The sequence below is a fragment of the Thermobia domestica genome, chromosome 10 (genome assembly GCF_964235325.1).
Source record: "Thermobia domestica chromosome 10, izTheDome1.hap1.1, whole genome shotgun sequence".
NCBI lineage: Eukaryota > Metazoa > Arthropoda > Insecta > Zygentoma > Lepismatidae > Thermobia > Thermobia domestica.
In genome coordinates this window covers 126,612,203-126,637,736 of record NC_137463.1, presented here as the reverse complement: position 1 = coordinate 126,637,736, position 25,534 = coordinate 126,612,203, and the positions used below count along the sequence as shown (strand labels likewise).

The 25,534-nt window shown below is 32.6% G+C and overlaps 1 protein-coding gene across 1 annotated transcript in view; it reads left to right on the top strand.

Annotated features, from left to right (window-relative positions):
• LOC145661600 (uncharacterized) overlaps positions 1-23,276 on the top strand; it is a 272,359-nt gene extending 249,083 nt beyond the window's left edge. The window contains exon 2 of the mRNA XM_081726918.1: positions 23,043-23,276. Coding sequence (XP_081583044.1) covers positions 23,043-23,276 — 234 coding nt within the window. The remainder of the gene's footprint in view (positions 1-23,042) is intronic.
• Positions 23,277-25,534: the final 2,258 nt, after the last annotated feature.

Here is a 25,534-nt window from a genome sequence, read left to right as displayed (position 1 = left end):
TTGAGCAGGGTAGCTACATGTGGACAAATAGCATATTTGCAGGGTAGTAATGTACTAACTTAAAATTTGTCAGTTTTTAAATGTATGTACTATTTTTATTTAGATATTTAAATATTTTCCGAATTTATATGCAAATAGAACCGAATTAATGTATGTAATTCTTGTTTATCATATTTTGCTCGAAGTACAAAATATAATGTTTCATTAATCTACATTACACAAATGTTTTTTTAAAGATATTGCTTTATATATGTCCGTGTCTCACAGACACACATTTCCTGAAAGCGAGAAAAAATAACGTTTCCTGTTAAGGGTTAACATTAAATTTACATACGTTGCTACTTGCAGCTAGTAAAGAATATACTCAACAAAATTAAGAGGCGGAATATGATAAATAGTAAGTTGGTATTTTATAGGAAGGAAGTTGTTTTTTAAAGAGGTATTTTAAACAATCTGATTAATTGAAGGCTATTAGAAACACTCTTTCCCTACTTAAAGAAACAAAAAAAAATCTCAAACATACTGAAAATATTTATTCTTTACATTTTTAAAAAAAATAATAAATGATTAGTTATTCATTTAGTTGTTTTGATAATACATGATAATAGAACATTCCATAAAGTATATAATTGTCATTCTTCATTTGATTTTTGTAAAAACAATCAAATTGATAGTATAAATCGTACACGATCGATGAAACTTATACGATTTTGGTTTGATTTGGGATACTGTTAAGCCTTAATACGCATGCGAAATAATATGGTATGCAGGACTTTTTTTTTTACCGAGATATGCCATTTTATTTGGGGCATTGGTACAGAATCAATAAATAGTACTTCTTCCTTAAGTGCTGGGTGAATCATCTTAGCACCTTCACTTGATATCTCACACAACATTTCATTCATAATGGATGTTTATGTTTTAACAATGTGGCAGTTAGCTGTTCTAATTTAAATTTTATGTGATGTCATATATATTTATTATTACTCTGGAAACTAGGGTAAGCCCATTGACACTGTGGTCTTCAAATTGTATCAAGTGTGTCGGTCTTACATAAAAACAAATTTTCAAGATTAATACGCACACAAATATATATGCATGAGTATTAGTGTTCTCCATATTGAATTTGAGTAACATCACATAATCAGTGTCAATTCTGACATGTTGACTATTTCGTTACCTCATTCATCACATTCTAGAAAGTCTTTAAGCTCTACAAGGAACAAAGAATTTACCTACTAATGCTATGCATACAGCTACTTGAAACAGTCTTCCTTTCTCATAGCCTTAGTTTGGTAGAATGCATGCATTAAATGGAAAACATATTTAAATGAAACATAAACTTTCTAAAATATTTTATTCATATTTTTATTTTTATTGTTTTTAAGATATATTAGTACAATTTTTCTTTGCTTTTTTATAACTATAAAAATAAACAATGAGGAATTTTGAAAGTAGAACATTCACATAGTTGCTAAAAAGACTAGTCAAATAATGAGGAAAATTGAGGGATAGAGAACTCAGAGAGCGGAAGCTGCGCTCGGAAAATTATAGAGTGTAAGGAAATCCCTAAAACTGTATATTAGTTTATTTTACAAAATTATTAGATAGGGAATAACTTACTATTTTAATTTCTGATAATATTAATTTTCTTGACTTCATTTAAATTCAAAAATGTAAAAGGGATTGTAGAGAATGGATTCAGCAATTTATACTACAAATGGTATATTGTTTGATGTTAAGATTCCTTACCATGTACCGACAACGTTGTTTCAATTCTGACACAATCGAATAACACTCTGGAAGTTAGAAATATGACCATTTTTGATCGCCTTGAACACATGTATATTTATGGATTTTAAAAAATAATTATTGTAGAGTTATCGGAGAAAAACTTAAAATCGGCGGCCATTTTCCATTGTGGCGGCCGAAGCTTAAAGTCAATCTTAGGGGACTTTTAGTATGTTGATAAGGAAAAAAATGAAATGAAATCTTTGAGTTTTACGTCCAACGGTTATGCCGGTTAGGCTAAAGGAGACGGTGATTATGAGAAATGAATGAAATGGTGGAGTGAAGAAAGTGGGAGGAAACGGGAGAACCCCGAGAAAACCCACGCACAGGGTGTTTGTCCACCACAAAGTATGTCGATAAGGATGTCAAATGCTACAACTGTGCAAAGTTCCTTGCTTGTATGATTTATTTTTTGTTTTTGTTTGTTCGCAAAATTCCTGCACTAAGAGTGGAACCCTTCTAGAAAAATGAGATTTTTAACGTCCAACATTTATGTCCTTTAATGAAGACTGGTTACTAATGAAAGTACACGACTATGAAAGGATTGGTGGAATAGAAAAATTCACAGACGCGATGTTGTCCATTACAAATTCAAGTTTCATGGATCGAACCAGAAACACCTCGGACCACAGATTCACCATCACTGAACCATAGTGCCCCAAGTTAACCACCTAGAAACAAGAGAGTTATAACGTGTAATTGTAATAAGGCATTCTAGTAATACGTCCGAATATTTATCTATTGTCTGATAGTGTTGTTATTATCGCTAAACTTTCCAGTGCTACAGTCCGGGAATAGAATGAGGAATCACACCTTGCACTTCCAATTACGTGATCTGTATTCTACTTCAACCCAATTATCGTACCTATCTAGATCAAAATATAATACTTAATTCTTAAAACTCTTTTATTAACTCAAGGTCAAGATTCCGGTCAACACTGAATTTTTTATTCATAGAAGTTTATGTGAAATAATGGAGCATGTGCTGTTCTGGTTTTATATTACGCGCCACATTATTATTATTATTATTATTATTATTATTATTATTATTATTATTATTATTATTATTATTATTATTATTATTATTATTATTAATTGACTTTTTTTTGCTGATTTTGTTTGTGAAAATTCGTAAACTGAAACTAACATTTTCATGATGTAGGGATATTTATTTTAACTTGACATAATCCAGCTTGACTGCAGTATAGACGTTTCCTTTCTTTCACGGAAGAATTTAATAACCCTACGAAAGAAACAATTTCACTTTCCTTCTTCACCTTTTGTCGTAATGTAAGAATTCATGTCCTTGACCGATAAAGCTGCCATTCTTGCCTCGTGTTATGGGAAACAATTGGAGTTGGAGACGGAAGGACGAAAAAATGTGAGAAAAATTCATCTTCCGCCGTCGTCCCTCACCGACCGAGTTCCTACATCAACGTGACCGGTAGACGAAATTATATCTCTGAAGGCAACAAGCAACTTAACTGAGCATTGCCCTTTCTTCTATGCCGTTAACGAGCTGAACAAATTGTTTGTTACATGTCCTGTTAGAGATGTCATTTCAAAATTTATTTCGTCTGTATAGCTGAAACATATCTCTCTTGTTTCGAACTTATTTATTTATATATATTTTTGAAAAATATTATGACTTTTAACCTTATAATGTTTGCAGCATCTGAAGATATTATATTACTTTCTTTCTACATCATGCTACTTTGTTTATTTGTTGAACAAATAGGTACGAGTACAGAGTCTTCCAGAAGTCCTGCAAAAAGTAAAACGCTGTAACTTTGAAAGTACTACTTACAATTTTGTATTTTGTTTGTAATGTTTAGTGGAAATGTTAAAATTTTTGTTGGCAACAATGAGCGGATGTAAACGTTGACGTCATAACCGCAAATCACGTGACAAAGATGGCGTCTAGTCAAGAGAAAGCGCAGTGTGTGGCGTGGTTTTGTGAGTTAAAATCTAGTGTTTTGGTGAGAAGAAAATTCCGACAAAAATATCAGAAACAACCACCTCCAGGTTCAAGCATCAAGAGATGGTACGATAAGTCCCTAGCTACCGGAAGTGTCTTGGACTTGCCTCGTAGCGGAAGACCAACAACAACTTGATGTGATTCAGTCCAAAGAAATCGTTGCGAAGTCCAAAGAAATCGTTGAAACCAGATCCTTAGAGCTGCGAGTGCCAATGACAACGTTACACAATATCGTTCGTAAGAAAATAAAAGCAAAGTCTTACAAGTTGCAACTTGTACAGGAATTGACGGAAGAAGACTGTGACATAAGAAGTAGTTTTCTAAAATGCCATTCTTGGATTCCCGAAAGGATATAAGCAATGCTTGGACGTAAATGGTGCTCAGCTGGAGGTTTGGCGTTGAAAAAATCCTTGGAAACAAAATTTCAGACTTTCTTACAAGTCCACTAAACGTTTTATACAAATACAATAAATGGTCACAAAGTTACACCTTTTTACTTTTTTGCAGGACTTTTGGAAGACCCTGTACATTAGTAGTTAGGTTCAATGTATTGACAATTACTTTTATTATGAGCTCCCACTTGGCTATGCGATTAATATACGCGCCTTTAGCGTGGAAGGCCCGGGTTCGGTTTCCAGCGGGAACTCGTGTGCTTCGTATCCAACGTTAAACTGTAGGTCTCCGTCTCATATAGCTTCGCTGCTGAACGGGATGCTAAACTCAAATCCAAATCTAAATAGTTTTTTATAGAACTTTTATCTATGATTACTTCGAGTACCATAGTAACAACAGTATTTAATTCTAAACGCCAAGTTGATGTAGAAAACTTAACTTGTAATATGTTCATAATAAGTTACGAGTATTAATTCTCATCTTCAAAGTTATTGTTTCTATTGAATTTGTTGTTAAAGAATAAGAATCAAATTATTGTTAGTAAATTGGTTAGACTGTTTAACACGACCTTTCTCACACCAAAATGAAATAGTGACTCTCATGTATGTTAATATCTCGAACAAAAACCGTATACTATTAGAATTTGTCCAAAAGGCATAGTTTTTCTATGACTGGTATGTTAAAAATTGAGATTTAGTGTTTGCTTTTTATGTTCCTCATCTTGCTTATATTTACAAGAACAAGAAGTATTATTTTTTTTTTTTATCAGGGTACCTGTTATGGTGCGTTAAGCACCAGAATTAAATTCAAGATTATTGAGATATATTCATGATTTTATGAGTTCAAACATATTTACAATGCGACATTTTTAGTAAGAAGATGTCCAATATTTAACTGCTTGTAGTGTAAATAATGAGCTATAATGTTGTTCATTGTTTATGATTCCATTTAAATCATTTAGATAATTTTTCTGTGATCTTCAAGTCACAGAGATTTACATTTCAAGTCACTTGTGAAAGGAAAGTGTTATTATTTGTACTTTGGATATCAAGTTTGTGATTTTAAGAAGACTTGCGTTTCTAATTACGTTATTAATCAAGTGTACAGCTCCACTGAATAGTAAAGTTTTAAACATGAGATCAACTTGCAACTTGATTATTTAGAAGTAATGATATAATTGACTGTTGTTTTGGGTAACTATAATTAACCAAATTATACATAAAACATAATATACAGTTAGGAATTCCAATTCACTATCTACAATTAGATATGTCTTACACGGTGAAGAGCTTTGTTTACCAATCTACCAAAACTTACTCATATGCAATAAGAGTGATTCATCATACTTAAGAATAAACAGATGATGTTACCAGTGACTTTACACTCGAAGCAAGTTGTTCATCCTAAACTCACTTTTTAAATGAAGATATTAATGATCTAAACATAGTTTTAGTTGGGTAATTATTAACTTTTGAAAACTTGAAACCTTTTTCCACAAAAAAGTTACAGTTGAAAGGGAAGGTCTGAAAGCGTGTTCCAATTCAGCACGATACATACTCTAGTTTCAGGTTATCTTGATCTTGTGAAAGCAAAGGCTTAATTTCGTCGATCGGTGTTATTTAACGCACCTTAGTTTTCTGAATTTTCGTTCTTTCGAAAAAAGGTACGCAAAATAAACAGTTCATAAATAAATGGTTATTTCGGACCAATGAGAAAATGTGAGTTAATGTTGCAAACGTATTATAATATATCATTTGTTTAAACTAAAAGGAAAGAAAGTAGTTTATTTTATTAGCAGCATGTAGCGTCTTTTAAAAAGGATGTGGTAAGTACAAAGAAATAGTTCATTATTTCATAAACTATATTGATGAGAAATAATAATTAAACATGTTTTAAAAAGTTTATGATTTGACCCCCCTTAGGACCTGTTTCTTGATTTTAAATGTAAATTCCATATGTAAAAAATTACAAAATCGAGTTTATTATATATAATTTAGAAATTTACAGCATACAGATGATCATTATAGCATAATTTACATCATTCAGACTATAATTGCCTGTATGAACCATAATTGCTTACCTTTTATGCCTCATATTTGGTTATCCTACATGTTTGTTTATAATATTCATATAAATGATTGAGTTCTGACGACTAATAATTTACTTTTGAAATATTCTTCACCGAAAGGAGACATTTCTATTAAAGTGAAGAAAACAGGATAGAGAATATTAGAATCTTGAGTAGGAAATAGAAACGCATATATGGAAATTGTTTTAGTTAATAAAAATTAAAAGAAATACATTCTTAGTAGACAAGGGCTATTACCTTGCTAAGAATTGAAAAAGAAGAAGTATACTTTCTAAATGAAGTTCTGCAATTTTCTTTTAAAATATTGATGAAAATTCACAAAAAAATGTAAAATAAGAGACTTCCTATAATATGATGATGCATCTAAGTATCTAGTGCGACTTCTGTATAAATTTTATAATGGGAATCTATTGGTGGAAACAATTGTGTTTTTGCACCATACTCGACAAATAATAATATTATGAAGTTAACATGGATTGTGATACCAAACATTGCACCATAATGAAGTAAAATTGCTAATTGTTCAACATATTCGCAACATTGAAATCCAATAACTAGTTTTCTTTAAATAGAACTTCATTTCAATATCTAGAAGGTTTAAGTTAAGTTCTAGTGCAGATTCATAATATTCTGAGACATGACTGTTTGGAGGCTTGTATTGTTCAGGGTGAAGTAGAGGAAACGCATGCCATTTTTTAAACCGCTAGTACTAGGCGACGAGCAGGGGTATTGATTTCGAGCGACCGTTGGCATGCTCAGGAAATAACGTTTCAGTCGCTATAGAGCGTTGGAGCGTAGAGCATCGTGTGTTTGCGGTCAAGCAGTTCTTTAGAAAAAGTGTTTCTGTGGTCATGTTTCAATGTCTTTTCTGTTAAAACTTGAATGTTGAACGTCGGGGTACAGTCCCAGATCGAAACTCTGATGGCTTGCAGCGTTCAGAAGTACTGGATCTGTGATGAAAAAGAAACTACCTGGTCTTTTTCGTTCAGTTGGAACTTAGGCAGAGTGAAAAGGGCAAATCTTGCTAGTCCGAAGCGATCCACTAGGCGACAGACTGTATCGCTGGGTATGTCACGTCGTTTGCTTAATCGCATTTTACATGATGATTTCAAATTTCATTCGTACGAAATATGATTGTCCAGCAGCTAATGAAACCGATTTTGTACAGCGCAAGAATTTTGTGGCACAATGGACGCTATTCTTAAGGAAAATGCATCCCAATATTCATGAGTGATGAAGCCCATTTTCATCTGGATGCTTATGTTAATGTACAGAACTGCTCTACGCCCCATTGCGACTGAAACTGCATTGTCTGATCTGTCTGCCAACGGTCGCTCACAGTCAATACCCCTACTCGTCGCCGAGTACTAGCGGTTTAAAAAGCATGCGTTTCCTTTGCTCCACCCCGTGTATATTATATTTAGTACAATTTTCTTACATTATAGTTTCTTCAGTTATTCAAATTTCAACTAGGTTACTTCAAAAATAATGTTCCATCTGAATTGTCATTGTATTTTCGACAAATCTCATTCTGAGACTTAGTGGATGTATTGATAGGTTGTGCACGTAGTCTATATAAGGTACTAGACAAACAATTTATTGTTCTGTAAGGAACACAGAGAGTACTGTAGTCTGTACCATACAAAAACAAAATGAATCATTAATAACTTCACCTATTTATCTTCCTTATCTTTCCCATTGTCATATTGTTCTATGCGTAATTACAAATTCCTAACTACATTTTGTACAAGTCCACAACTCTCAACTCTGTCTCTCTGAGATCATAAACAGACAAATACTTATTCAGAGAATTCCACATTTACGTACGTAACAGCACGAGGTGTCTGAATCCAGGATAAACACGTGATAGCACAAACTAGTTAACAAAACAACAATTAAAACTCATTTACGTCTGGCTTAGATAGCAAAGTGTCTGCTGATTCTCAACAGGAGATAAGCTCACAGAACAAGCACACATAATATTTGATTTCTTCATGACATCTCGTCTACGAATGACGAAATAGCAATTTAACAACATAGTATAAACTTCTTTTTTCAAATCTCTAACATCTGACGTACGATTAGTGCAAACATTTATAATAACACGAGTTCTTTATACTGAAATGAATTTTGTAATATCTTTTGGAAATGATAGTGATATACGAAAATATTTACTTTGAAGTTGAAGTGTTATCTTTTACCCAGTGGTTTTCATTTATATTGTCTTACGAATTCCTCTTGAAATCATTTTAATATATTCTTATGTTTTCACACATTAATATATATAATTCCTGTGTTTCTGGCTTTTCAGCTTTTAGTCTGTTGTATACGATTCAATAACCTAATTTCCTATCTTTTAAGAGATCTAATATTTCATACCGAAGTCAGCTTACTTTATTCCATTATTCTTTAAAGTTAGGTATATCTTAGTTAAGTCAGTCCATTATTATATAAAGTTTTGGTTTAAAACTATAAACTAAATTGGTATGCAAAATATACAATTTGAACGAAAAACCTTGAAGTGAGAGGAAATTTAGTAACTTTTACCCTGTCTCTGATATACACAGTACTACCAACCGTCACAGAGGACTCCTGTTATACCATCTGTTTTAGCGAAAAGGCATGTTTACAACACGCCTAGCTGCAGGTGTGCATAGAATAAATAAACAGTGACATCTGACTGTTAAATACAGAACATAGCCAAGCTTACTTCTGCTCTTTTACATGAAAATCATCCTGCTAAAAGTACGAAACTCAGAATTGAGGATTAGAGTTGGGACTCCAAAATTCACTATGAACTTCATATGAAAATTTGCTAATTACGAATTAATTATTCTTGTACATAGAAATAAAGAGTACATATTTGCATTAATGTGTGTTTATGTGATTATGGAGTTCATACACTTTACATGAATTATTTCATGAAACTCAATAACCATAAATTTATACGCCCGAAAGACTAATAAGATTACAAAGAAAACACTGGTATGTGCAAACTATTTCACGTCTGAGAGACTCCTATTTTCCAAAGTTTAGAGAAGTAACAGCGTGCATTTTAATGTAGGATTTTACACTCTGAAACTACGAATCATGGTGTAAGACTTATAACTTAAAAATTAATAATATTATATATAAAATATCTTTACAAATGTGATTTCATGTATCTTTTCCTAGAGATTAATATGATGAATTTTCACAACAATTAGAACTAATGGAAGTTAATTTGTGTAAAATAAGCACAGTTTTGACCTCAGTTATAATTGACACTTTGAGATATTATTCAGTACAATTTTTCATAACATATGATATTTTCCATACATTGTGTCTTGTGAGTAGTTATGGTGATAAGCTGATATTATTTGCTCGCTTAAAAGTTGCCTTTATAATTTACAATTATCTAATAACTGTAATTATAGAACATTATTATCTGTGAATAATATAGTAAGTACTTGTGTCTTGGCTTTTCATTAGTGCATATTGTAGTGATTTCTTCCCTTTCTAACTTCTCTTTTTAATTTTTAAGTATTAACCGCATAAACCGAGAAACAAGACAATTTCTAAGGCAACTTCTGTAGCTCCTTGACTCATCAGATTTGACTCTGTACCAATCAAATTCGGTTATTTGTATACGTAGAAATAATCTCTATAATTGTGAATTATAAACATTGTAATAAAATGTTGGTGTATTTCTATAAGGCTTGAAATCAATGCTTTTAAGTTTTATTTATAAACAAATTCTTAACAGCATATAGCACTCTATCATATACATATCATACCTAAAGTATTCACATCAATAGGACTTTTAAATTGAGTAAAGAATAATTTTACAAAAGGGAAAATTTTCAGGGAGCTCTACATAAGGAATATAAATATAATAGGAATATAATAGGAATATAATAGGAATATATGCGTTATTTTGCGCATTTTTTAAAAGGAAAAACAGCGTAATACTCTCGATGACTATCAAGACTTTAACTAACCATGTCCTAATTATAAGTGAAATTTTAGTCCACATTTTCAGTATTCCGTATTCGATCCTTATGCTTGTACGATTAGCTTATCTCCATATTTTAATCTATTACCTTAGATTTTAAAAAAGCGAGTGTATTAAGCTATCGACTACCTAGTTGTTTCTAGTATAAGGTTTCATCTAATAAATAATTTTACTCTTTATTGACCTTTGGTGAGCAGTAAGCAGCTCTATTTGTTTTTTGCAAATAATATTATATGAATATTATCTTTATCATGCAGTTTATATTACATTTCTTAATCATAACAGGATAATCTAAAACTAAAAGATCTATATTGCTCACAATGATAATGAACAATGTTGATCAAGTTTAAGAACAAAGCACTTTGTAGTTAATCGTTTCTCTGAGACACCATATTTATATATAATCTCCAGGATTACTGCATGTGATTAACATTAAAATTGAATTAGCACAACGACATACAAGCAAGCACACTACAAACCGTGTTCTGTTAGGTTGCGTAATAACGGAGAATTATTTCATATTATTAAATACGTTAGGTAAATTGTGTCTTTATTTTGATATTATAGAAATACATAAAAAATCAATATTTTGATTTTTCCTGAGTATAACTTTTATTTTATTACAAAATATACAGTAAATTTCTTATATTCGGATAGTATTTTCAGTATATATATCTCCAATTTTACAGTGTTAGAAAGCGATTTAGCTAGATGTAAACATTTATAACAGACTCTATCTCTTTCATTGGGTCAAGATTTTTTTTTCAATTATAATATACTAACTTGGCTGATTATGACTCGCAATATATAGAGTGTTACATTATTATTATTATTATTATTATTATTATTATTATTATTATTATTATTATTATTATTATTATTACGAGTAATTTGTTTGCATTAATCCATTGCTTTTAGATAGGACTGGTAGAGCACATTTTCTATTTCGCTTTATGGAGCGCTTATACAGTATCTGGTTTATCATATATTTTTCTTAGCTGAATTCTGCATATTACATTCCGCTACATAATTACTGCATTTGTATAGTTATACATATTTAGATACGTGTGATATTAATTTTATCCAAATAAATTCAGATCAAGTAAGCCACCTACTTGTCACGTCCAATGATCGTAAGCTCAAAGTTGTTTCTAGCCTATGCAGAATCCCATCGTTACTGTTCTTCCTATCTGGAAGCCAGTATTTCTGTCACTCAAATGGCTTTCCAAATATCATTACGACACAGGATGAGTGCTGCACTACGAACATCGTTACATTTAAAGGAAAATCAAATAAAGTCGTATTCATTTCACCGTGAAAGATATTTTGAATTGGTTAAACACTGCTTAGCGGGCAACCCAACCTACATTGTTGTTGTGCTGTCTTACATATACGGTAGGATAAATTCCCAAATTCTCAACGGTACTCCACACAATCAAGGGATTTGCTTCCCTGTTAATTCAGTAACATCTAGACTTCTCTGCATTTCTGTTATTCAGACCATGGTTGCAATGATTCGAAAACTTATATGGCAATTTGACATTTACTGACGTGTAATAAGCTATTATTATTGTTAATTGAATTTGATATTTGGCAGAATTAGTTCACCGAGAATGGGATTGAACTATTAGCATTTTCCTTTCCTTCTGCAGATCTCGTATTTTATTAACGCGTCTAACTTTTTCTGATTTCTTGCGATCAATTTCACCACACAAACGTCAAGACCAGGCACTTGTACGTTATTCCTGTGAAAATAGAGGTGCGTGGGTGAACTCCGTCAAATTGTAGAGAATAAACAACATAATTAGTGTTCAGTGGATTCAGTTGCGTAACAACCAGTTTTCCGTGTTCAGAAGAGAGAAGGCAGATTTGGTTAAGTGAAGAATAATAAATAAACTTTACCTTGGGCTACCGCACAGTAAATGTTGACTGGAGAAACACGCTTGTGGTTTATCTGTGAACATGGTTGCTCTTTTCCCCAGTTATGAATACTGCATATTTCGCTTTAGCATAGAGAATCCTTTGTGAGACTGCTTGCTCCATTTTCAGTTATATTTCTGTAGAATGATGATAAATCTCTTATTTTGTCTGGTACTGTATGGGCCTGGACCATAACATCTTGTACAGTTTAAAGTGTTGCTGCTTAAGCAAAATCTTCCAGACCATCTTTTTTTTTTTTTTTTTTTAATCTTGACTTACTTGCTTTAGCCACTTACTTAAGAGGACTTCTTCCTCACACACGCTATCAATATTTTCATGAGTCACACTAAGCCGATCAAGCTTCTTGCCTTTACATAAACATCCACTTCCCTGAAACTGTCAGTACCATTTTATGTTTTTTTTTTTTTTTTTGGCGAATGTCTCTTTTTCAAATTTCTTACGAAACTCAAGCTACAAAGGAGCGAACTCTCGCTCTCTCACACACGTACTCCATGAACGACAACATCTTGGAAACTGACTTCGTGGTTAGCATAGGAGGTGAACTGCTTGTACTGCAGAGAAACTTGGAGAGTTTCCGTTGATGACGGTAGGAGTTGAGAGGTAAGATGAGAAATACGTTTGTAATGAACTTTAGAAACTTGACTATTCTTTTGTATACATTAAACATTTCTTTACATTCAAGACTAAAACTATGTGGAGAGTTTAGTAGTTTAATCTGGAACTTCCTATAGAAAAGCGTATTTGTTATTTTCGGTATTGAAATACCACTGTAGTATGATCTAAACTGTTATTATTATTAACAAAGAAGAATAAAGATTTCCATGAAACTTACATCTATACTTCCTGTGTGTGCTATCTCAAATTTAATCACTTGTAGAGGCATGTGAGTTTTGAAATCTACATTAAACGGTTGAGTTTTATCTCTTACTATAGCATTTGAATAGGAAAAAAACTTAATTGCGTCTTTTGTTCTTAATTTGTTTAAAAGTATACTCAGGCTTTATAAAATAATTCAGCAATACATTTTGGAAAAGTGAATTTATTGAATCCGTAATGAACATTATTATATGTCAATATATTTATTCATCTGTAAAAGGATTAGTTTTAGGAAAGAAATAATGGAATTTTTGACTCAGCTTCCGATTTTACACCTACGTGGTGAGATTGATGTTTGGTACACTATATTTGAAGTTGTATGCATCAGACTATTTACCCACGCATTTGCATTCCACCAACGCATTCACACAGCGAACACGTAGGCGGTGGTAGGAAACGATAAAATTCCCTGCTTGGGATAGAGCACTGTGTGTTACAGTTCACTCATTCATGTAAACGTGCTTGCTGCTCACAGACACACACCGTCTCTTCCGATCACATTTCGTTCCGCATTTAAACGCGCATGGAAGCTGCAATTTCAAAGATGAAGATAGAGACAAGGAGAGAAATTACATACTGTGTGGCTTTATGTAGAGAAAGCTAAATTTTGTCCATTTCAATCTCCATTTGAATCACAGTCAATGTAAACATTTGACTATTGTAGAGATTTATAAAAAAATAATGTAAATATTATTTTCTATTCCAAAAGCACCAAGCTTTTAAAATTTAAAATATAATAATGTGTTTTTCCGCTCCAATATTAAGTATTCGTTAATTTCAATGAATAAATTATGATTACATATAAACGTGAATGTGATATGATAAAACACATGTTAAGAATCGTACATAAAATAGACTTTAAAATTAATAGCTATTCCCACTTTCGATAATCAAATATACTCTATTTACAGGAATATTCTGTACACAAATAATTTGAGATTATAATTCAATATATACTTAGGTACTATGTGTACTTTTAAAGTAATTCATTCTATTGATATTTAATTGTTCTTGTTCTGCAAAAGTGGACGTGGTTGGTACAGGGTGTTACAAAAATTGGTCACAAAATGTTTTTAATAGATTCTTCACATCAAAATAAGAAAATAAGTTCATATGGACCAGTAGTCGGAAGTGCGTAGTTTCGTACTTATAGAGTGCCGGAAACGTAAAAAAAATGAACTTTAAAGGTCCATAGTTCCAGTACTATAGGAACGATCGTAGTCTGGCCAAGACATCACTGAGGAGCTAGTATGTAAACTATCCAAGTATCCATCTTTCAGAAGCTCCGGTACTGGCACAGTCGTATTCAGAGACGCTATTTGGGAGTACTTGATCATTCTCCAGCTACCTCTCACAAAATTGACGTGCAAGTACTGAAGCATTCTTAAACATGGATATTTGGATAGTTTATATACCAGTTCCTCAGTGATGTCTTGACCCGACTACTGTAGGTCCCACACTAGTGGAGCTATTAACTTTTCGAAGTTCACTTGTTTCATGTTGGCACACTATAACTCCGAAACTGTTCATTTTGGAGCACAGGTTCTTAATATATTTTTCTTATTTTGATGTGAGGAATCTGAATCTGCCTTACTAGTGTCTATAATTACTAAATTAATACTAAGATAAATAGGTATAGAGATAAAGAAAACTCATTTTTTTATTTTGCCTAAGGGTAGCTTTCATATCCTTCGTTAACCTCTATTCAAACCGGAAGTGGTAGAAATACGTTATTTAGATTTCAACGTTTATCAGCGTAGCACAAGAACGGCAACAGAGAGCAACAAGCGGTTTTTTTACAGTCGATTCAGAGTGCCAAATGAATGTATCGTCACTACTATCAACACTCAACCAAAACCGTAAGTGGTTGAAATTTTTCATTAATTTTGATTTTCTTATTGATATCTATAGAGCAACAACAGCGAAAGATACCGACAATTGGTGTTTTGCAATCAATTCAGAAAACTTAAAATATATTCCATCTCCTCCACTAACCCACTAATGAAACTGAAAATGACATGAATAATCCGTTTCCTTTTCCAAAGTTGATCGTTATAGAACAAACCGTTAATATATGGTGACAAGCGTTTTTATGCAATCAATGTAGAGTGCAAGGAATAGTTCTTCTCCGTTATTCCTCTTTGAAACCGTAAGTAATAGAAATAAATAGTTTTCGTATTTTGAGTTGATCGCCCAGATCAGAAATGGTAAAAAGTAGCGGCACATTTTTTGTTGCAATCGATTCAACATCTTAAGAAAACACCGTCACTACCAATAATATTCAATTAATGCCGGAAGTGATTGAAATTTACTAGATGTTTGGTTTCAATATTTATTTATTTAGAACAAATATAGTATAGTGTATGTCAAAAAGGTTCTTTTTTGTAATGATCGAGAATAAGGTTTGCCTCGACTTTTAGGCGGTTAAAACCTACGACTTTCGGTTATGATAGTGATCACATATAGAAATAAATATCGATAAGCAGTATGTTTTATTTTTTAAAAAAAATCATAACTTCAGTACCGAAAGAATATGTTTCACCTCTTATTATGTTCCTCTATTGTAAGTAAAAATGATAAATATAAATTAGAAGTTTCGGTTTCAGTAATAATATCTATAAAGCGAAAACAGCAAGAGATTCGGATAATGGCGTTTTGTTATGGATTCAGCGTCCGAGAAACAGGTTCTATCTTTGATTTTATTCCTCTATTATAACCAAAAGCTGTGGATGTACTACTTCAATTTTGGATACTGTCCCATAGTTTAGAAGTCTACTGTAGTACCACACTTTAAAAGGAACCTCACTTGTTAAATTTAAATCAATATCATGAGCGGTATTCAATTCGCACTACAGGAAACATAACAATAATTTATTTAACTCTATCCTCTTTCTTTACTAGAGTGTATGAGTTATGTAAGGAAGAAAATTACGTGACTAATTTGAAATATAAAAAGAGATTATTTTATTGTTACATAAGTAGAACAATTTATCTGAAGCATATAAGCTATCTTCGTACGGTTTTTGTACCAAAGATTTGCAATTATTGGTATTCTGGAGAATGAAGACCTTTGTTTTGTAGGAGCTTGAAACATTTCCAAATTATGGAAAGATCTCATGTATTGAAACATAATAACATTTATTTCCACCTGGTAGCTTACGACACTTCTTTCATTCTACATTCGATACCTTGGGAAAATCGTAGAAACTATGACGAAATGAAAATGAGGTAATGGGCGGGTGATATTAAAAGCATTTATTAGTAAGTCGAAAAGACTAGATTATCAAGAGGAAGTGTATGGAAGCTACTGAAGGCACGCACCAAGTAATATACCTGCACTGAGGGAATAGGTACGAGTATGATTACTATGAATATGGAGTTTTTACTAAGAGAGAATTTAAAGGAGTTAACACACAAAATGAAATAAATTTTTCCTAGCAAACAAATTGAATATTCATAAGCTTCATTCGTTGTTAATAACAAATATTTTTTAAAAAATAATTTGGTAACAGAAAACTTTTCCTTACGTATTTTTTTTTTCATTTTCCAACAGTCGGAACACGCTGTATCGTGAAGTTCTTGTTTTTGCAGATATTCAATTGAATTGAACAAAAATATGATTTAATAATAAGCAAACTTCAAAACCGTACCCCTATATCAAGTTTCATTAGAAGAAATATTAAGAAGACCTACATTGTCCTTATATTAAGCTTAAAGTAAGTAAGAAAGAAAACAACAATTAATAAAAAGAAAATGAGCTTTTTTCCCTCCGGTAATTTTTCATCCATTTCATTTTATCTTTCTAGCTGTTGAGAGGTGGGAAATTACTTCCGGATAAAAGGAATTTTAAACAAGGTTTCTCTTGATGGAATTAACCTCGGTTAACCCAACGTGGGTAGTTGTTAGGCTCCGCTTAGAATATATACACACGCTCTAAAAGAGAGTTAAAGAGAGAGAGAGAGGAGAAGAAGGTTCTACTTACACAAGGAGTGCAGTGGCTCACTTAGTTGTCAGAAGCTACAGAATCTCCTTCCGTCGTCAGTTTTCAAGTTTTCTTAACTGCTGATATAATTATTGTACAGCTTCATAAGCGAATTAAGTGAACAGGTTGGTGGAAAAAATGAGATGTTGCTTCTTCTCTTCAGTGTTCACTTTATTTGCCTTTCTTAATCTCTCCTAATTACTTTCCAAGAACACAACAAAGCCACTGTTCTTATACATTGCTAAAACGAATTGTATGTTTGAAATAAAAAATATAATTGATAATACATTTTCCATCGATTTATCTATAATTTAAGATTCCACAGAAAGAGAATACGCTGGCTTAGTGGTAAATTACTTACTTACGTCTGTTGCGTCAAATCCTTGAATCTATTCCAGTTCATGTGAATTTGTTGTGTACAACGTTGTGTCCATGTGTTTTCTTGGAGCTATTATAAAAGAAATATACTGATTAAAGATAAATCCGTAGTTTTCTTCACATATTACTGTTCTTTATAGGTCAAAGTCGAAATTAAATATAACATAACTTACTACTACAATCTCATAAGGTTAAATATATTTTTCTTCGTACTGTGTAGTGGCTCTAACATTCAGCATTTATGAGCATATACAGCCAAAACAAGTCCAAGCAAGATAGTTTTCAAGATTTTGTGTAGCTCTCACTTACTATTTTTTAAATATTGTGAGTGACTCGAGTTTTCGGCCTTGACAAATTTAACAAAACTACATTTCTTTATTTATTTCTAAGTCAAAAGATTTCCTACATTATCGCGAAAATACTAATTATTTGATCTTGTATCATGATATATTATGATCCTTATATCACAAAAAATATCAAATATCTTATATTTTTTTAAAATGAAATTAGACCAAATTTAATTTCAGATTTAGGCAGTTTTTGTTCAGAGAAATTCAGATAATAAAGATTCCTAAAATTATATTTTTTAATGTTATGATTTACCCAATGCTGATATTAGGAAATAGGAACATACGTATGTCAATAGAAGTTAAATCTGAAACTATTAAAGCAGTGCCGAATAACTTTACAACGTTAACGCGATGCTGTCAGATTAGCATTATCTTTCGAACGAAGTCGTTGGGCTGAGTGAAACCGCTTGCCTGACGGTGACAGTGTGATACTTGTGCGTAGAATGTGCAAGGTCGGCGATATATCAGAGTTTAGTAGAGGCCAGATTGTGATGCCCAGACCTTCCAACGAAAACCTTGAAAACAGCGAGACTTTACAAATATTTAAGAGTTGCCTTAGTATCTTCTAAAAGTGGGAAAGAGACTGTGTAACCAGCACCGAACCACACGATCTGGGGCGGTCACATCTTATAAAAAAATGTATGTCGCTGATTGGCGAGGTTGGTATAACAGGATATGGCGCAAAATCTAGCACAATTAACAGTTGACTTTAACAGTTTTTAACAATGGACAAAGCCCGAGTGTGTCCAAGTACACAGTTCACTATACACTATTAGTTATGGGCTTCCGCAGCCGGCGTTCCACACGTGCACCAATGTTAAATGCAGAGCATCATCAATTAGAACTGGAATAGGTACATGTCTATCGTCATTGGAATGCTAATCAATGGCACAACGTTACATTGTCCAATGAATCACGATACTGTCTTCATTACATCGATGACTGGGCCACAATTCATCCTCTTCCAGAGGAGTAGGTGTTCGTACGTGCACAGTTGGATGATGATAGGCTAGGGGTGGTACATTATGATTTGAGAAATCATTATTTGATCTTTTATGGGCCCAGTAGTGCGTATAGAGGTCGCCGTGATGGCCATTTATTATAGACAGGACATTCTTTATTATATACACTCATTTATAAGGGGCATATTTCTAGCTGACAATGGCATCTTTCAGAGGACAACGCTCCTTGTCACAAAGCCAACAAACGTTGTGTTGCAGTGGTTTTTAGGAAAACAGTGGACAATTTGAACTGCTGCAATAGCCCATAAACTCATCCAAGTTTAATTAAGTTGACATCTTTGTAATTCCATTGAACGTCATATCCGAGTTTATCACCCCCCTCCGCCTAATTTACAGAAATTAGGTTACTTTTGTGCAAATGTTCTGCGCCATGATTCTTGCCAGCTACCAAGGTTCGATTGTTTCCATGCCAAACCGAATTCCTGCTCTCCTACCAATCAGGTATGGGTATAATATATATTACGTAAGTGGCATAGTGTTTCACCTGGTCAGTGCATATCTTTGAAAGAAATAAAACTATGAAAGAAACACATCTAGTTTATATAGAAACATCTCAAGATATTAGTAAGATAAGACAACATTGAATGTACTGCAATAATGAAATGAAAAAAGTAAAGTTCATGTACAAAAGAATCTATATCAACTTTATATTAGCATTAAATTTCCTTGTTCCTTCAGCTAGAACTAGAACTAATAATACAGGTTTCTTCTATTGCAAAAAACTAGAAGCGACATAATGCTGAAGTTGCCAATTTGGAGAAGATGTTCCGTCTATAATAAATAATGTCAAAAACATGATAAAATTAATATATGTACAATGTCCTGGAAGGCACTGAAAACTATTGTAAAAGTGTAAGTGTACTGTACCATTTCACACTCTGATTAGGCATCTGTTATGTTGATTCATTACTAAAGCAGAATACTATCGTCCCCGACTTTGGTGGAAACTAAATATTGTTAGCTGCGCTGCACCGTATTGGTCCTCTTGGTAGGAAGTGTAAAGGTCCTGAGTTACATTTCCATTTTATTCTTATAGATGTGGAGTTGTATATTCTAACAAAATAAATAGTTGTAAGTACTACAGTAATTTGGACACGCTTCATTAAAAAATCCGTATGACAATTAAATTAAATTGAGACTTATTTGAACTGTAGGACTCGCAGCTTTAAATTCATTTAAAGATCATTCAGGGGAATCATTATTAAAGCTACATGGGACCTGGGTCACTAACTTAACACATTCAGCGGGTTCGATTCCCGACGGGTAGTTCGGATTCCATGTTAATCAGTAAGTATCGTTCCGTCTCATATAGCCTAGCTGTTAAAAGGGACATTAAACTCAAAATCAACTCAACCTTTGTAGGCGCGGTGGCCAGTGCTAGAGCGTTCACCCCTGGTACTTGGGGTCCCTGGTTCGATCCCAGCTCGCGCCGTGTGGACTTTGTGGTGGGCAAACTGTGCTTGTGGGTTTTCTCGGGGTTCTCCCGTTTCCTCACGCTTTCTTCATTTCACCCTTTCACTCATCTCTCATCATCACCGTCTCCTTTAGCCTAACCGGCATAATCGTGGGACGTAAAAGTTAAAGATTTCATTTCATTTTCAACTCAACCCTTTCAGTAATACCATTCAGAAACCGAAATCATTTTTCCAATTGAAATTAATGTGAATGGGATTAAACAGTTCTATCTTCTGAAATATAGTACGAACATTTCTTTCTACATTTATAAGTGTTTATCTGTGATGAAGAATCAAAAGTTACCTCAATTAAAAGAAAATAAGTAACACTAAATTACACCATATTTTGCTAAGCTTTACTTTTATAGCATTATGTTTACGCTTCTTGTTATTGATATCACTAAAATTTCTCTCTTTCTGTAGAACCATTATAGCAAAATACCATAAAAAGTAAAAATAAGTAGTTTATGTTTTATAAACAACACTTTTACAGATGAATGTACAGCTAACTCGTGAAATCACTACTAAGAGCGTGCAATAATGGATATTACCTCTAAATATAGTTCGGGAGCCGAGCAGAAAATTGTTCACAAAATTTATTCGTGCACTGGTTTACTAGCAATGAGAGGAGTTTGTGAACCTTGATTCATTGTAATGTGAATGATGTTACAAAAATTAGATTAAATTTCCAAGAAGAAATAAACAATTAAAGGCTAACAATATTTTTGCCTGTATTACGCGTATTGAACACTGAATATTTTTGTGAAGTTTATCACGATTTCAAAGATATAACAGAAAATCATATTTTATTCGTCGTATTAGTGAGTAGATCGCTTCACTTCTATGCACGAATGTTGACAATATTCCTGTTTGAAAAAAACATCTGATTGAATCCAGTATATATGGTACTATACTTTATAGTAGGTATAGCTGATATTATACATATCAATCACAAGTCTTACTTCATGAAATGTACTCAATTCATCCATAAAATGTCTTTATTGCAGTAAACAGAAAATCTAATGTCTACATCATTGAAGGATCGAAACCTAACCTCATTTTCCGAGTCGACAGACTACCACTAATAAGCTAATAGCTACATTAATAGTTTCGAAACATTGTTTTACACATACTCTAAAACTGAACTGTTGTTTGTTTTAAAACCAAAGAAGTGTTTACTCAGCATTCACAGATGAGTGAATTCCCTTAACAATGTAATAGTAAGAAACTTTCTGGTTTAATTAGTAAAGGATTGAGGACTACGCAATATGAAAGACAGAAAACTGATTGCCTCGTTGGTAGATGAGCGGTAGAACATTTTTCCAATAAAGTGAAAGACTAAAAACATATTCTACTGTAGTTAATATTTTGTCTCTGTCTGTTTTCGAATATTGCTAGTAACGGAGGTAGAGTTCCCTCGTGGCTAGGCGGTTAGTGTGCATGCCTTTGCGTGGTAGACCCGGGTTTGATTCCCTGCAGGAGCTTATGTGATTTGGATTCATCGTTAAGCTCTAGGTCCGAGTCTCATATAGCCTTGCTGATTAAATAGACGCTAAACTAAAAATTAAGTCAAAAATTAAATCAGCTAGTAACTGTGATAACTAACCAACGCTAATAATTCTCTTTTATTTGTTGGTTTATTTTAAATTAACCTGCTTTACCTGATTGTACGAGTATATGAAATACCCTGTTTATAAATTGTCCATTTTGTCTCTAACCAAATGTATTAGAACAAATGTTCATTGTCTAAAATTTCTAATCATTGATTTCTTTTCGTTCATTTGATTGTATTCGTAAATACTACCTATTATTGGGAAGATAACACTCATAAAACTAAGAATTGTTTTCATTGTGCAGTTTAAAATTTAAGTCACAAGTACCTCATGTGTCAAAATAACATTCAGAACTAATCCATTGTTTGCACATTTTATCCTGGTACTATAAAAGTTACAACTGACCACATATGTTTTCAAAACCTTCCTTCCAAAGCCATGTAAATGATTCAGACTAATTTCACTTATAAACTAGTGGTGGAAAGCACGGGTAAGTAAATATTCTAAAAATTTCGTTAAAAAGTTACAATACGTAGGGTAAACGTATTTTTAAATGCCAAAATGCTGACACAATCTCATCTGGTTAATTCGTTGTATAAACATTAACTTTTGATACCAGAATGTTAAGTTCTAGTTTTAAGTGTTGTTTTAAAATATTATGAAAATACTCATATAAATGTATGCAAAATGGTGATGATCACAAAACAAAACTGGATAGATAGAATTGAAAGCTAAGTTGGAGTACGAATGGGAAAAGAAACTTACGCGATTAGCTACAAGAGCAATTGTTATTTCAAGATAGCCAATCCCTACATTCTTCATTGAATACTCCTATGATACGATAGTAATGTTATCAATACGCAGACAATACGTTTAAGGTTAGAAAGTGTGGTTAAATCAGGGAATCCCGGAAAATGTATGCGGACAAATATTTTTATTCTCAAAATGGAAGCATGTAATCATAAATTCTGACGTATGCTAACCTTAACAATATCTATTAGAATATTGATAGTTAAGACACAATGGGAAAGATTCTAAAAGTCTGAGACGATTGGTCACTGGTCATATTTCATTTGTTAGAGCCTTATGACAAATTAATACACTTTTTTATTTTGTAATTTAGTATTAATGCTTATCATATTCCAAAAAATAATAAGTTGTTTATGGTAATTTAATAAATACAATTGTATAATGATATCTTTGATTGAAACTAAGGGTTTTATTATTATAATTGTCCTTAGGTGGTGATGGAGCGGCGTGAAGTAATTTTGACGGCTGTCTTCTCAACGTTGGCCGCTCTCATCTCCATGGGTGTGACCCTCTTCATATGCTACTGGTGTCACAAGAGGAAGAGGAAGAGAGAGGAAGACATCGAAGGACTGGAAGGAATGACCCGTGGACCCGAACCCACCAAGCGGTCGAATGGAATTCTCAATTTTCGGACACCTTTGATCAGCACCAAGACCTTAGGGTGAGTACTATATTCACTTTCATACTTTATCCTCTTTAATTTACAGCAAGAGATATCACCAAGGATAAGAAGAAATTAATCGATATCTAGAAAAATGATCATGATTTAAGTATGCAAGTTATACTCCACACCAGTGGTAATTACTATCTTCCTGAATAATGGTAACTGACACAACACTGATTTTAATTCTCGATTACAACAATTGACAAGTTTGATGCAATAAGGGTATAGGTTTGAAACGTGCAGTTGGAGAAAAACGATGTTGAAAATTTAAGTAGTGTTTTTTTTCTTACATAAAACGATTTTATATGCAGCATTTTATTCCGACATTTAATTGAAATGTTACCAGCAGGCTAAACAAGCATGACAAACGTCACAAATGCGTTTGATGCAAAAAGAGCGTAAACTCGCTTACGCTCTTATTACATCAAACTCCTCAATTGTCTTCAATTACTCGAATAACAAGAATGCCTATTAAAATGTTCGTTATTGTTAAAATAGTTTTCTTCTGAATGTTCACTTTTCTACTGAAACAATTTTCGTTATTCAAATAATTACGAGAAAAAATGTTACTTATTCAACAATCATTACATTATTTGAAATAAATTGTCCGAACAATTGTCCGGATAATTACGTTGTTCGAATATTAAAAGATTATCATCAATATTTTAATATTAATGTATGGGGTAAAAACATTGACATTATGCAAAAATGATGAAAAACGACTGAAAGCTTTCGAAATATAGATGTGAAGGTGAGTAGAGAGAATAGTTAGGTCAAGCAGAAAACGAATAAGGGAGTGTTAGGAATTGGGGAAGAAAATAACAGTTTTTATATTATTGAGATGAGGAAGAGAAACTGGTTGAGACATTAGATAAGAGTGAATTGAATAATGAAGTACATGCTAGAGAATGTGATGGCAGGAAAGAGAGGGAGAGGACGAAGGAGACTACAATTGATGGACGATATCAAAACAAAAAAATCATATGTGAAGGCGAAGATATTAGCTGAAGACAATGGAGCATTGAACCTTCTCAGTTGCGGCAAGTGACCTGTCAATAATGGCAGAATATTCATGATGATGATGATGATGAATATTTCTAAATTGTTATAATGGTTACTTAGTGGGGAACCCAACCGGATTTATAGAATCTGTCTTTTGTAAGATATCACAATTTAACGTGCTCTGAGTTTTAGTTATTTGAATTACCGATGAATTGATAATACCTATAACGTTTCACTTCAAAAAAATGAAAAAAAAAAATACTTTAAAACTTCCTGTGTACACAACAAAAAGTCAACTACCATTCATCTCTTCACTCAAGTACGAATATTTGATTTTCATGTTAAAATAAATTTCATTTTTGACGTAATTAACTTGCATTTTGTCAATAAATAAGTAAAAATAAATAAATAAAATGAAGTAACCAAGAATTTATTTGATACTTCAGTCGTCTCTCAGCTTACACCTCTACTTTGAGAAAGTTCTTTGGTGAGGAACACCTATATTAGGCAGTAAATTGAAAAATTAATGAACAATATTTGTATGTGATACTTCTCACAAATAAAAAATACATGTTCGCATATTCTATGCTGACACAATTTCATCCGGCTAACATATTACATGAACATCAAGTTTCTATACGTAAATGTTAACTTTTAGTTTTAAGTATTCTTTTAAAGTATCATGACAGATCTTGTATAAATGTATGAAAAATGCTAATGTTCACAGAACACTAGCCTGGAGAAAGTGGACAGATACAACCGGAAGCTGAGATACGAAAGGAACGGAAAAAGAAACTGGCACGACACGCAGTAAGACTGATTTTTATTTCAAAATAGCCAATCCCTACGTTGCTCATAACCGCAAGAATACTTCTCATAACAACTTTTCATAATGAGAAGAATCCATACTTTCAGCTGGCTTAACTTACTGCACTTTTATCGATATAGTTTGATATATAATCATTAAAACTGTTCTTTTCTCACTACGATAATACTTCTCAACACTTTGTACGCTCTAGCTCTAGCTAAACTAAAAGTGACACTAGTATTTGCTTGGAACATAGTGTCTTTTAAATTTGAGGCCACTATTTTAAATCGTACTAAAAGTCTGTAAATGGAAAATTTATATTATATATACACACACAAAACTATTGTTATGTCGACATGATAATTAATATACACCATAGAAAAACTTAATAATTATTTAAAACTAACCATAGATATTGGTCATTCTGGGATTTCTTTCCAAACTTTAAT